The sequence below is a fragment of the Patiria miniata genome, unplaced genomic scaffold (assembly GCF_015706575.1).
Source record: "Patiria miniata isolate m_02_andy unplaced genomic scaffold, ASM1570657v1 HiC_scaffold_21, whole genome shotgun sequence".
Taxonomy (NCBI): Eukaryota; Metazoa; Echinodermata; class Asteroidea; order Valvatida; family Asterinidae; genus Patiria; species Patiria miniata.
The window spans coordinates 8,146,144-8,161,428 of NW_024037060.1; the positions used below are offsets into that span (position 1 = coordinate 8,146,144).

The 15,285-nt window shown below is 41.6% G+C and overlaps 1 protein-coding gene across 2 annotated transcripts in view; it reads right to left on the bottom strand.

The window, feature by feature from the left end:
• Positions 1-3,781: 3,781 nt before the first annotated feature.
• LOC119729609 overlaps positions 3,782-15,285 on the bottom strand; it is a 30,126-nt gene continuing 18,622 nt past the window's right edge. For both annotated transcript variants that reach the window (XM_038202244.1, XM_038202245.1), the window contains exons 17-26: positions 13,797-13,940; positions 12,278-12,674; positions 11,780-11,970; positions 10,064-10,237; positions 9,048-9,172; positions 8,508-8,607; positions 7,539-7,704; positions 7,350-7,416; positions 6,981-7,251; positions 3,782-6,184 (exon numbers count right to left, since the gene is read on the bottom strand). In XM_038202244.1, coding sequence (XP_038058172.1) covers positions 5,960-6,184; positions 6,981-7,251; positions 7,350-7,416; positions 7,539-7,704; positions 8,508-8,607; positions 9,048-9,172; positions 10,064-10,237; positions 11,780-11,970; positions 12,278-12,674; positions 13,797-13,940 — 1,860 coding nt within the window. In that variant the 3' untranslated portion in view covers positions 3,782-5,959. The remainder of the gene's footprint in view (positions 6,185-6,980; positions 7,252-7,349; positions 7,417-7,538; positions 7,705-8,507; positions 8,608-9,047; positions 9,173-10,063; positions 10,238-11,779; positions 11,971-12,277; positions 12,675-13,796; positions 13,941-15,285) is intronic.

Sequence of the window (15,285 nt, forward strand, 5' to 3'; positions counted from 1 at the left end):
CGCGTATTCATAAAGTACGGAGGCCAATAAACAACATTATTGATGTGATAAATGTTTATATATTTAATGCGGATTTCATCGAGGAGTGTACCGAAAATGCTCATGAAGTCCATCTCGTAATCCGAGGTGGAGGCGCCTTGCAGGATGTCCGGTGTGGCAGGTAATTCTGTCCCCCCCCCCCCCCCTGGTAAATGTGTCCCCCCGGACAGATCTACCGGGTCGTGACCCGGTAAATCTGTCCGGGGGGACACTTTTTCCTAGGTAAACCTGTCCCCCTCTAGGTAAATCTGTCCCCCTGCACGACGTTAAATGTGTCCCCCCCCCCCTGGTAAATGTGTCCCCGTGCAACGTCATAAGTCTAGCACCCAGACTGTATATTAGTGAAGTTATTAACTGTTTTTGCGCGGCGCCTTGCTAAATTCGTGAATGGTGCTTACGTCAAAGCACAACTCCCGCAGCAGGCCTGCGGCGCGCCGTGACCCGTGTCGCGTATAATTTTGCCAATTCTCCTCATTGAAGTCCGCCATGACAGTCACACGTGTATCGGCGGCTGATGCGCGTGCGCAATAGCGATAGGTTGAGTATTACTACGCGAACGCGTGCCTTCTTGCAGAAACATAGATCGGTTGATTAACATCTAAACGTTAATTTCATTTTGATAAGTATTGATGAAGGGTGGAAAAATCTAAAAATGTATACCTGTGCGCTGAATTTATTATAATAACATCAATATAACAACTTATGCGTGCAAAACCAGGGGGGGGGACAGAATTAACTGGAGGGGACAGAATTACCTGGAGGGGGACACAATTAACGGGACAGGGGGGGGGGGACACTTTTACCTAGGTAATTCTGTCCCCCCGGACACTTTTACCGGGGGACAGAATTACCGTCCACACCGGCATACCGCCGATGTGGACACCTCCGTCTATGAACCGCCGCGGCGGCTGGTGATCCGTGGACTCCGCGTCCGAGAGTGAGGTGGTTCGGGAGCGTTGCCGCCCACCCTCCGTGCTCTCTGCCTCGCTGCCGCTGATGCTGATGTTGGCCAAGTCGATCAGGACTCCCGCACGGATTGATGTGAGTCGTCGTGCGTAGCTGTCCATCTGGGCCCGATTCTGGGAGCCAGTCTCAATGTTTCCCATCAACTTAGCTGTGTGTCTAAATCAAGATAGGAGGATGACAATCATTCATCAAGTTGTTTTACTCGTACTAATTGATGCCCGGTATAGTCAGATTTGACAAGGAAACTGCACCTGGCTCACTTTAGCTGTATTCAGTTCGTTAGTGTGACGTCACTTCAGTTTAAACCACGCCCACTGCACGTTAAGTAGCATTGAGAAGCTAACGCAACTTGAGTGTTTAGCCAATGAGCGCTAGTAATCAGTATTGCTCGCGCGTGTATGACGAAGTCACTAACGAACTGCATAGTTAGCCTGTGCAAGTATGACTGTTTGACAAATTTAAACATGATTTTTCCAGGACTGAAAAGTAACATGATGACTCAGATCAGCCGGCTGGACCCAGCATAAGCTGGATGATCAAAGTGGATGAAATATCTACACTGGTAAACAGAAGGTCATTAGATTGAGCCCAGCGCGTGCTTCAGCGTGCGATATGCCAAACGTTACAATCTATTGACGCGGAATGAAAGAGATTTACACCGTTAATAGAAAGACATGCCAAATTGAGGAAGGCGACCAATTTGAGATTCAGTCTTTGTCTTTCTCGGCAATAATTTGACAAGAATTTGTTAGTATTTCTAAGTGAAAAACATCACTTAGAAAACTAGGGTGCATTTGCTAGGGAATTTAGGAGAAAAATATAGGGGCAAAAATGCTGTTTAAGTTTCTTCTTTTTGTTTCTGGCTTTTAATGTCCTATAAATATTCTTCCTTACATCATCAGGAAATATTAATGGACAGTGTTACAATTTACACAAAAGTATAAATGCAGTTAAAAACAGGCCTCCTAGGCCCTAATTAAAATCAAGGTATTCATCTATATTTATCTTTCACTTGCAGAGTTCTGTGATGTGATGTGCCACAAAGCCGTATCGTTATACAGATGACGATTATCTGAGCACGGACCATGTATGCTGAGGAAGGATCTGGTACCGGCATTAACAGCCTTTTGACGGTGTACATCAAGTACGAACTAGGGTCTATGAAGTGCAAGCACGGACCATAGTCATTACGGAGTGTCACTTTTTTGGAAGAGCGAACAACTCTTGGAATAGACTTGGGGCAAGTGACTCTTTTTCTTGGAAGGACATCCTTAAAAAAAATCGCGGAGTCGCTGTGCCCGGATTTACCGCTAGCCCTTTTGTAATATAGAAGGAACTGTAGGAATCAAAAGTTGGAGCTTCTTCTTTGAAAGGATTTCTATTGCGGCGTAACCCTGATTGGATTATTTAAGAGTAGACATAAGGTCTTACTCAGCCTAAGACATATACCTCACGATATGCCAAACGTTACAGTCTATTGAAGCGGAAAGAAAGAGATTTAAACCGTTAAAAGAAAGACATGCCAAATTGAGGAAGGCGACCGATTTGAGATTCAGTCTTTGTCTTTCTCATCAAGAATTTGACAAGAATTTGTTAGTATTTAGAAAGGAAAGCGGCCCGAGTACTGTCCGTGAGTTCCAGGTTGGCGCCTTCGTACAGGTTCAGGGCATGTGGTCCACTCGAAGGATCAGGGCTTAGGATGCCGCCTTGTTCCTCCCTTAGCTCTTTGCTTTTACATGGTGCCTGGCCCTCCGGGGTTACATGGATGGACAGGGAAGGACGTGTGTATTGGCCAGGACACCCGAGAGCCCAGAAGAGTCCTAAGGGATTGTCGTTATGGCCCATCCAATCCCTGAATGCTTGGCTAGCACATAACTTTTTTGATTTTTTTGGATCCTCTACTTTTCTGCTCGGCAGTCCTACGGTAGCATTAAAAACAAAACAAAACAAAGGTCTATGTAATAAATCCATGAATTTTTAATAATTGACTATAAGGCCAAAAAAAAAAAGTCTCCGGTTTCTGGTATGCGCACGCGTCGCCGTAGCCATGCGCGTCGGCAAAATGAAAAAGTTTTTTTTTCAATGAAAGATGATGTCTCAAAACCGCCAAACTCACTGGTTTGACTGGAATCCTGCTGCTGCACAATTTTAACGTGTTTTTAGATTGGGTTATGGTCAAGAATAAGCTTTATGTGACCTATCTGGACTCCCATATATTTGCACTAAGTTTAGTCGGGCACCATTTGCAGTCATCAGCACACATTTGAAGTAAAAAAATCAGGTAAAAAAAAAAAAAAGCCGCGTCGCCGCACCACTTTTTGGGCAAGCTCCATACCAGAAACCGGAGACTTTTTTTTGGCCTTATTGACAATTATTGCTTTCCAAGCGTCAAATTATGTTCGGCCCATACAATATTTTAGTTCTTGCCGTACATGTGCGATAGTGCGTAACTTGACAAACAATTCTCATTGTAAGAATCAAAATCTCATTGGTTGAGCAGTTGATTTTTTTGCGTGGGAATGATGCATATTAGGAAAGATGATGTAAATTGTGAAAAATGATGTAAGTAGGAGGTCGTGGGTTTGAGTCCCGCCGGAGTATTAAGCCGGCTGCGAATATTTTCCCCCAGCTCTCGAAAGCATCGAGCATACAGTGCTTGATACACCACGTCGGGAAATTAAGGCATCTTCCTATTATTTTGAGTACATGTATATTATTTTGTCTTACAAAATTTCAAATTGTGTTTTGTGCTTTAACGGAAAAAATATTGGGCCTGTTTTGTTGTTGCTTTTTTTCGATTCGATTTAATTTAATTAATTCGAAACTTCCTACAATGATTGAAAGATAACCGGGCACAGTTCTCGACTTGCTCTGTGTTTTAACTATTGATCTCCATTACATTATTATCATTATTATTTATTCATGCCAATTCTTTTTCATCACATACAAGATGGGCATAGGAGAGGCAAAAGCGATAACAATCACTGTGGCCAAAGACCTGCCACTCCTCATCAAGTTGTGTACAGAGTAAATAAATATAAATACAAATACTAATATAAAAAGTATTTGAAGCCAAAAGTTAGAACTTAAAAATATTTAAATATAAAAAGAAAAGGAATTACTGGAAATGAATAAAGATAATGTAAGTTTTTCCAACGGTGGTCGGCCGACCACCGTAGGAAATGTACACAAAAATACCATTTTCTTGAAAACGACTTTACATCAGGTGCCATAATTTTACAGGATGCTTTAGACTGCCATTTAACAACATCCTAGTAAGGTATTTCGCAAAAACTTGGTAGTTTATTTTTCGATGTTTGCAAATCATAAAGTGTTGTATTTTCCCTTGACACTGTCAAATGGCATTCATATATTAAGCAGTTGGCTGGTTTTTGTTTTGTTTAACTCTTCACTGCATTTTGAATCACTCAAATCAACAGTTATGAGCGGAGTTAACAAAAAAACCTGGAAACCAAACGAAGCAATAACTAGAAAAACTTAATTAGCTTACATAAAAAGAACTAGCTTACATATAAAAAACTGATATTGATGATAATAATGTCGTACGAGTACGACTATTCCTCCTTCTGCAACCAATAATTATATACAACTGCTGGTTTTTTAAAATGCAATGATTTCGTTTCTTATAGTACATTGCTTAAGTCTTTAAAATAAAACCACCACCCCCCCCCCTCCACAGTAATCAGGGCCCAATTTCACGGTGCTGCTAAGTAAAAACAATTGCTTAGCACACAAAAAAACCTGTCTTATAAAAGCAGTTTACCAGCCAAAACTCCACGCGATTTTCATGCAATAGCAAATTTACAACAGCTGAATACTAATCACGAGCACTATACATCTCATGGAGTTTTGGCTGGCAACCTGTTTTTGCAAGCCAGACTTTTTTTGTGCTAAGCAAATTTGTGAACTTAGCAGTCCCATGAAATTGGCCCCTGGAGATTATTAGCAAGGTCAAGCTTAAGTATGTCTGCACATTGTCTGCAAAGTGCCTGCACAATTCTGCACAGTTGCCGAGAATTGCCAATCAGCAAATCATGCATGCCTGCATTGCCATGTACACGAGGCAGTCACAGATTGAGTGCACCTGTCACTTTATCCAGTGGTGGTTATGGACTTTGTGGACAAGTACTCCTTGCATGGTAATAACGGAAAAATTGGGGAAGCTCACTGGAAAGGACATGCCTGTGTAATCAAATGGTGCCTGAAGCCTTACACAAAGGCGTAACAAGTCTGTTTTCGAGGATTTCAAATAAATTTAGCTGGCACAAACGTGCCAACGAGTATGTATTAATACATATGGGTACTTATTACGGGGTACTGAGAACAGAGAGCAACAATGGGGAGGGTAGTATCCTACAAGTTGGTCTTTAGATATCTTGGTACCGCACATCAGAAAAGCCATAGCATTAGCGATTTCAAATAGAAACACAGGCGAACAATGGTGGGGAAGCAAAGTAGATAATAGTGGTACCCAATAAACCCCGATGTGGGTGCGTGTGGTGTTCATGTCAGTGCCACCTACCATTTTATTACGGAACCAAGCCCAGTCTAATGTGGCTTTCGCGACGCATTCATGAGCAGCCTTCTGAGATAAAGGCTTCTCAATCAGTTGACGACCAAATATGTTCGCACATACGGCGGGAGTGCATGGTTTGTCCTTGATCGTACCATGGAGCCTTTTTTATAGCTCCATAATCATACAGTCAGGCTATCCCCAATGTATGTGCGTTACTGTCCAGAGCCACCTGCCTCACATCAGAAACTGAGTGAAGAGTTACAAACCAGTTAAGTGCTAGAGAAATACCTATACTAAGAAATCCACATTAGACAGAGCTCGGTCCAGTAATGTTGTGCATGTTAAGGTAATAAGTATTCTATAAGTAGACTTTAAAGATTGACGCTTCAGACAGCGAGTATTGAAGCCTGCCTCTCACTAATAGGGTCCTGACACGGACATGTCAAATTCAGCAGTGTGGGCAGTTGACGATGGTGAACTCGGCACCGATTCAGACAACATGGGCGGGTCGTTTGCCCTATTCTTTTTCCAAGGCACCTGTACATCACAGGTGCGACTGCAGCAGAGGCGCTTCATGTACGGTGCGAGGGCGGTGCGGACCTCTTCACGTCGCACGCAAAACATGATGAAGACAATCAGGCCCTGAAATTAATGAAACATTCTCGAACAGTTATTATCTCATTCAGAATGAGGTCCAGCATGATCAAAAACACACCTTGCCCCCATGGACCTTAAATTCAATAAGGATTCTGCCAATTTTTTTTAAGCTTCTTTACATTAATTCAAACTCATCGTCCCTGTCAATTACATTCTCATATTGTCTATGTTATACGGAGTCCTTTTTGTTGTTATTATGTACTTTGTTTATTGCGTTTAAATATTGTTTTTGTTGTTCAGGGGACTCGCACTCGACATGCTTGCTTTGTGTAAGTCCCCTACATCTCTTGGTATTAATACTAATACATTGCTTTTTTTTTTCTTATTCGTTATAACATACCTTATTAATTTAGAAGAATTCTATGTATATTTTTGCATTACATGTACCCTGAGGTGGAATAAAGTAAGTAAATAAAAGGCAAATTCAACAAGAACATAATTATACCAATGCAAGGCAAGACCTTGTATCAAACTTTCTTATTGTATTCAAGACGCCAGCTTTCACACAATGCTTCAGAAAGATGACGACAACTTTGCCGATGCAACTGTTAGCCGTAACCCTGCCCAGATCTTTCATCAAAACCAACCAAGAGGTTTGAGAGACATTTGTTGGGGTGAGGAAGGCTCTCGCCATGGAGGTGACTTATATGCCCTTTCTGTCTAATCCAAAAACTGTGCCATTAGATCTTGCACAGGTGGATAAAATACATGTAGTTGGGTTTCTCAAAGAAAAATTCTGGAGACAATAAGGTTTCATGCTGTAGTATGGAAGATATCCCACCTGAAAGGAGTTGGCCAGACAGAAGATGAGCTGGAAGGCCTCCGATCCGTCGATGACGACCAGGAACCCAAAACTCCAGGTCAACCCCATGAGGGTGGAGATTCCCACGGCATTCTGGAGGCGTTTGGAGATCTGCTGGGAGCGAGATGCCTCCTGGACCTTCAGGATGCTGCGCATGACTAAGATGAAGGTGATGATGTTGTGGATGAGGATGAGACCAATGGGAGCAAGGAGGCCGAGGTACAGCACAAGATCAGGCTCAAGGAAGCAGCTGAAAGGAAATACAAAGTACATGAAAAACAATAGGAAATTTCACCTCTTCATTGAGACCAGACAGACAATTTCTATTTCGTGATCTGTTTTACTTACTAATGCTCGTTTCTGTAGTGATCAGTTGCTGCAGCCAAGGTGATCGTCAGAACAATCAGTGGAGATCCTGGAAAACAGTTGATTGGGTAAACGTTAACATCTGACGAGGTACGTCATTTATGTATGATTCGTGTATTAGCCTACCTCAAAATGATAATAACTATGCAGAGGATATTGCAAGAAACTCACCCCAAGCGATGAGGCAAGCCTTGAGCATGTAGTGAGGCGTGTCTTCTGGGAACACCTTCACCGCACTCACGTACATGTTCCTGGCTTCAACAGCCGTCCACATCAAAGTGCATAAGACAAAGTAGTGGAGTAAAGCTGCAACGAACACACAACCACCTCCAGTACCCTAAAATTAAAACATATTTCAAAAACTAGTATTTTTCCCCAACGACCACAAAATTGCAAAATAATCCATCTTTACACAATATGGAACAGCACATCACTACACCCCATTTATTTTAATTTCAGTTATTGATTCAATCTTTCAATAGAGTAAGGTGAACACAATTACAATCAGCAAAATATTTTCCTCACCTAATGTTTATTCATAAATATCTAAGACAGTTTACCCATTCCTATTGGTCAAGAGCCCGTCATGTGGCCAGTCTTAAAGGGATGATAAAGACATGGCTAGCTGGTAATAAACATTTTCCTGTGTCACATGAAAATTTGGACTCCCATGAAATCCGGTGCCTTTTAACATTTTATTGGTTGAATGTTCATATTCCTAACATATGCATGCGCAATACTACCAGTGAATCAGTATTTCATAGTCCGAAATTCCCACTTCACCCAGCTGCGTTTTGCGCGACGCACACGCCATTCTCCTTAAAAGGTAAGGAGTTGTAGAGGGACATTCTATATTATAGTCAAAGGTGTTTCATAAAACACGAAGTAAAATTGTTGAACAAAATGGTTGGCAACGTCCAGTTGATTTCTTTTTTTGACCGAAAAGGTATTGATGAATGGGAATAAACGTGCGTTTGGTCGGTATTAAACACTCTGTTTAAGATTGGTTGCAGTCTGGATGGGTGATTACCCCGAGATGAACACCCATCCAGACTGCAACCGGGCTTAAATGGAGTGTTTAATACCAACCAAACACACATTTATTCCTTTATTGAACTTCTAGTGTCAATTCACACCTACCTTTGCGTTGTCGATGCCAGCAAGGAACACGATGTACAATATCAGCCAGGCAAAGAACAAGTGGATGAAGATCTGACGAGATTTGCCAGTTCGCAGTTTCCTATGGTTACAGAAAAAGCTTATAATCATTGTAGGAACGCCTTGCGTGGAAGAAAAACTGAGGACGTGAATCCTGTGAAAGGTTCAGTGTGAAAGGCACTTTTGCTACAAAATATCACATTTTATGCACACGAGTGGCTTGTAATTTTATAAAGTTTCTAATTGATGCAAGGCTTGAAAGTGATTAAAAGAGTGCGCATACATAACATATTGATCACTACGTTGTCCCCCCCTCAAAATTCTGATTATTTTTTTTTTTAGAAATTTTTTCTAGACCCCAGCCTACCTTTTCAAACCCCTACAAACCGGTAACGAATACGACTATATGCCAAACGTGTCACAAACGAATGACGACACCCAAATGCCCAAAAACGTCGGGCACACATTAGCTGTATTTGCAAGAGTGCGACGGGGCTTCAGATAGATTGAGAGAGATCTTACTTGATCGCTAGATACACAGTCAAGGTGATGACCAGTGCAATGATGGAGATGGCACAACCGACGTTGGTTATGATATTCAAAACATCCCGGAATACTTTACTTGTTTCCTTCTGTCCATGGACATTCTAGATAAAAGAAGAACAGTAAAAACAGAAACCTTGAATCCACGCACCACTCAGCACTTAAAAGTTGAAAGAGAAAAACAATTATCTGAACTAAAACATTCAGACTATCTCTTTCATATTTATCTGAAAACATTCATCCCATGATCTAAAGGGAAGATATAAACATTTGCAAATATCACAAAACGAAATGATCAAATAATCACGAAGTACCTTACTGGATTGTTAGAGAATGATAGTCTAAAGCACCCTGTAAAATCGTGGCTACTGGTGTGCTGCCATTTTCAAGAAAAATGGTATTTTCCAACGCTGGTCGGCCAACCAGCATTGGAGAAAATTTGCTCCTACTTTTTCATATTTAGTTATTCCGCATTTTCTTTGCAATTGATCACACACCCTTGAAGGAGTACAAGCGTGCTAGACTGATTCTCCGACCTCACGTCCCAAAAGCCTAATGCTCCATTTCATCTAAAGTGGGGTCAAGGAACCAGACTACAAGAACGTGATTGGTTTTCTTGGTTTTTCCAGCATCTACCAGCCCAAAAAATGAAACAAGTCAGCTTAATAATATTTGCTATAACATACTATAAATCCTCCAAATCCAATTATTTCTGAAAATTGCAGCAAAAGCAAAAGTTGTACTTTCCCTTTAACCCCAACTCCCCAAATTTATGGTGGAAGAACCACACTGAATTCTGAAAGCACTTCACTCTGCGGGAAACTGCACATTGGGCTCTTATTTTTCAAAGGACTGAAAACACCGTGGATTTTAAGGGAACAGGGAGGGGTCTGTGTTAAATGCATGCAATTTTTACTTTCCCAACTTACTTTATAGTGAACTTCAAAGGACCTCCAAGACAGGCGTAGGAAATGAACTTCAGTTAGGAAACTTACCACGAGAATGGCAAAGTTGGTCGCATGGCTGCAGTTACAGGACACTGTATCATTTGTCTCTCTTGCCAGCAAGCAACCCGCTGTTGACCAATCGCCGACTCCGTCACTCAGATCGAAATCCCAGAAGACACACTCGATGGTTCTATTTCCCTCCGTTTCATTATTGGCCGGTGCCTGTTCGACCATGAGATACAACGCTGGACTGTAAACTCAACAATATTAACTAGAAATGTGTTTGTGGACAAACACTGAGCTGTTTCGACCGTTTTATTAATGACTGCCGTAAAGGAGTTTCATCCAGGTCGAATGAACATGTACATGCGTATTCTATACAAAAAGTGTCTATCCTACGTCCCTGACTATGCATGAACATGAAATCTGTCAAAGTTAGCCGGAAATCGGCTAAAACGGTCACTGTGGACAGGATTTGACCTCAGCTACACGTGCGCTGCGCGCGGGCTGACTGACATACGATATGTACAACGTACGTGCATGTACATGTACATTGTGGACTGTGCATGTTTTAAAGCAGAGTTATTGTCAACCTAAAGTTTTAAGCGTGCGCAGGGCATGTCCGAGTTTGCTTATTGCCTTGAAGCTTTGAAATATTTTAGACCTACCCTTAAATAGACAATTAAAGTAAAAACTAATATAAAAACTGCCATGGTTGATTTTTCAGGAATTTTTTAAGGAAAAAGGGTCTTTTCATTATAACTTCCGGTCTGATGACGTCATACACCTTAAACTTTGCACACGTCTTAAGTGGGTCAAGGTCATCATATACACCAATATTTAGGCGATTCCGACAAACTTCGCCACAGACATCTATTCAAAATACATTTTTGAAAATATTCAACCTGTCGCTAGAGGGCGCTCGAAGATTGCATGACGTCATCGGTAGATGATTTGAAGAATACTATCAGCCAAGAGACTTACACCGTTAAAAGCAAGTTCATATCTATTACCACTTTCAAATAATAAGCCACTTCCGGTTTGGGCCTTTTTCGACCGGAAGCAAGGGTCACGTGATTTTACGCACACTGAATGAAATAAAGACCTCAACCTACTCTACCACTTGCCGGCAACAGAATGCTGCGGACGCGTACGGTTGATTTCTTATGCATTTTTAAATATTAAAAGTGTCACAATTTAATTGCCCATAAATAAACACCGGATGACGTCATCATGACGTCATCGTTACACAATGTTGTTTGAATTAGGGTCATTGCTTGGACAAAGATTGGTGTAAATGAATTACTGGCAAACTGTCGAAAATGCCCTCTGAAAATTGACATTTTTTTTTAAATTTCTGTGTACAAAATCTATGGGAAAAATTAAATATTCAAAAATCTATAATAAATCACGTGATGACGTCAGCATGACGAAAAGTTTCGGCGCACATCTTCAGATGGTGGTCTAAGTGTGTGCCAGGTCAGAAGTCGATCGGATTTGAAAAAAAGCCAAAAGTGACTTGTAGAACGAAAACACGTGTTATCCTATGAGAAAAAAGTCTGAAAAACAAAAGAGAAAAAAAAAAATAACAGAAACAAGAGCTGTTTCGGTGTGTACACCGAAACAGCTAATAAACCAAAAAGCAAGACTGCACAACCTACAGAACTACAAATTAGGATTTGGTTGTCTAGGGTGATTAGGTCTAACCTATGATGGACTGGCTTCCGTACAGAAGCTCCACGATATCTTTATGAAGACAAGTACCTTGAATTGGACGACCACTGGTTCGGTGAGGTTGACCAACTCAACGTCTTCCACAGTCAGTGAGACAACGGACCCAGCAACCCGGAGGCTGGAGCCGTTCTTCCCTGGGGAGTCTTTGATCAGAGCTGACTTGAACAAGGTGTCATCAGCATAGACAATGAAACTCGCCCGCAGCGGCTGGGAACCATTTTCTTAAAGGTATTTATAAAAATCAGTGATGTCAGAAAAAGACTTAAGACAGGCTCACCTTGTCTTAACACCTTTTAAGTTTGTCAAAGGCATCAGCTAGCAAAGTTATATTGGAGCAAGTCACAATTCAAGCCTAGCAGGGGATGCAGATGACATAAACATATATCAAGTTGGAAACAAGTAAACCCAATACTTTTTAATGAGCAAAACTCATTACACCCCTTCTTTTTTTACAATTTTTCTTTAAAGGTAATTGAACAATGCCTTGATCTACGAACCAAACAGGTCTCTACTGAAAATCGGTCTTACCATTGCCGGCCTGTATCAACTTGACAATATTAGCCGGTAACCGGATTGAAGCTATCACATCTTGAGGCGCCTTGCTGGCATTCACCAAGGTCGTGACCTCAGTGCCGACAAGACTGCCCTCCTGCGGTGAAGACTGTCCGGTCTGCTGCTTTGGAGCAGACACAAAGGTGAGTCCATTGCTAACCTGCATTGGGGGTAGACTGACTGCCTCAACGTGGATGGTGTCCTGTTGTATACTGACTGGACCCTCTTGTCTCAGAGTCAAGGCAACTTGAGCCTCAACAGACTGAACGATGGCTGAGGAGCTGCCAGCATTGACCTCGGGAGTCTGGGAGTCAGGAGCCTGGCTGGTACTCATGATGACATTGCTTACCGTCTGTATCACCAACTCGGTTACCTTCATAAAAATTTATAAATACTTGAATTCCACGAGGTTTACAATAAAACACCTACTAGGTTGGCCCTAGAATGGAGTGTCATGGCCTAGGGGTTAAGAGCACTGGACTTATCTTCTGGTGTTTCAGAGCCAACAGTGACGTGGGTTCGAGCCCGCCGGCGGACACTTGTGCTCTTAGGCAAGGCACTCAACCATTATTGCTTCGTCCTTCGGATGGGATGTAAAGCAGTAGGTCCCGTGTGTTGCATAAATGCACGTAAAAGAACCCAGTAAACATTTATTGCTAAGAGAAGGGGTTTGCCCCGGTGTTTCTGGCCTCCTGTATAAACTCCCACGTGGAGTATTTAGGAGAAGAACCAACCAAGAAGCCAAGAACCAAGAATCCTCCAGAAGTTTAGTTAACCATGTTCACTGCCAACCATCTCATGGCAAATAGCTTATTGGGCTGACAATTTGAACTTCTTTTGAAGTCCTATTTTTGATAACTTTGGAATTAAGTTTGGTGCGTCGCTTTGCACATCTTCTAGGGTTCAAAGTTTACTTAAGACGTTTGCTGAAATGTGAGCAGGAAGTATGTGCCATCATTGAGGTAACAGCCTAGGCTCGTTGGAATATCTTCTGCAAATGTTTTGTGAACGATTTCTTTATAACGACCCACAGCTGATTCTTTATCCTGATTGGCTGAGCCATGATCACATGGTGTCCATCAATAACACAAGCTGGTACTTGAATTTGCATAAACCACTAACTCAACATTTCCACACTAGTGCCCAGCTACATCAATCGGACAATCGCTTATTATCTAAAGCATCCATGGAACTTTTGAGTAATGCCTACAATTCACCACTTCCCTTGACCTTATGCCTGTCTTGTGATCATGCATCTCACGCAGATGAGCATGAGTGCCCTTTGCAAGTCAATATTTCACTTCTTAAGATGCCTGTGTTCCCACTAGAAACCCTTAAAAGCTGAGACGAAATCAATTGGAGTATTTGAGAAGTTTGCCATCTTATTAAGCCACAACATTGAAATCAGTAAAGATTCAAATTTATTAACATTCATTTCTCAATTTGTACATATTGCAAGTTTTTAGTTTGTTGACATTTTTGGGGGATCAGCTACCTCCGTATCTCCTGATCCTGCCCCGACAATATTCATCAAAATGGTGGAGACTGCTTCCACATCTTCTGCACTTTCAGATGACTCTGACGTCTCATTGGCCAGAAACTCAACCACTTCATTCACGTTCCCTAGACTGACATCAATCTGCCAAATACAGAAGACACATTTATTCAGTTTCTCCATAGGACTGTTCAGTCAACTTAGATAAAAAGTAAACATTTATAGAATGACAACAAAATACAGATTGAAACAATGATTTTCTGTAAATGTACCCTTCAGGAGAATATTAAAGGTAGATTAAGGAGACACTCCAAGGTCTCCACAACTATTGAGAGGCAACATTTTAGGGTTGCAAAAAGGCTAGATCGATTGCTCGTGGTCCAAAACATGAAGGTTCCAAAATGTGTGGGAGTAGGATAAGGTAAAATGGGGGTTAGGGTCATGAATATTTGAATTTTGTTGCGCACAATCCAATGGGAATGTCTACCTAAGGCCAAAAAAAAAAGTCTCTGGTTTCTGGTGTGCACACGCGTCGCCGTAGCCATGTGCGTCGGCAAAATGAAAAAGTTTTTTTTCAATAAAAGATGATGTCTCAAAACCGCCAAACTCATTGGTTTGACTGGAATCCTGCTGCTGCACAATTTTAACATGTTTTTAGGTGGGGTTATGATCGAGAATAAGCTTTATGTGGCCTCTTTGGACTCCCATATATTTGCACTAAGTTTAGTCGGGCACCATTTGCAGTCATCAGCCTACATTTGAAGCAAAAACCAGGTAAAAAAAAAAAAAAAAGCTGCGTCGCCGCACCACTTTTTGGGCAAGCTCCATACCAGAAACCGGAGACTTTTTTTTTGGCCTAAGGCACCATTCTCGGTAATTATAATACGTGCTGAATCTTAAACTGTTTTATAACTGTCAAGATTACGTTGTGAATGTGTTGTGAATCATCACTTACAAGGGAAAATGACTAGGCACAGTTTTAATCAATAAAGATTCAACTAAGAAATGTGACTGTGGCAGAATATGAACCTGCTGCATACCTCTAGCGCACTGATCTACCCAACAATAACTGAGCTATCTAGCCCTACATGTCATCAGACAGTGTTATAAAGTTGTTCAATCTCTGTTCATGGCACTCTATCCAGTCGGAAGCCTTATACCTGGGTGTGCTAGGACTGATCAGCGGACATATAGACTCTCAACATATGTGATGCCATCAAGCTAAATGAGTCATTTGTCGGGAATTTTTATTTGGAGATACAGGCCAAAATAGGGCCACTTCATCACATCTCTTGGTGTTCCGACTTCCATAATTTTTGAACTAAAGATGGTATCAGCATGCGGTTTTCACAGCAGTAATGCTGATACTGTGCTCAAAAATGTTTTGACCAGGGTCAACAAACGACTCGTGTAGCTTGATCACATCACATATAAGCTCAAGGATACAGCATCGTAATGGCGTATCAATTGAACATTTTAAAGGTCACTG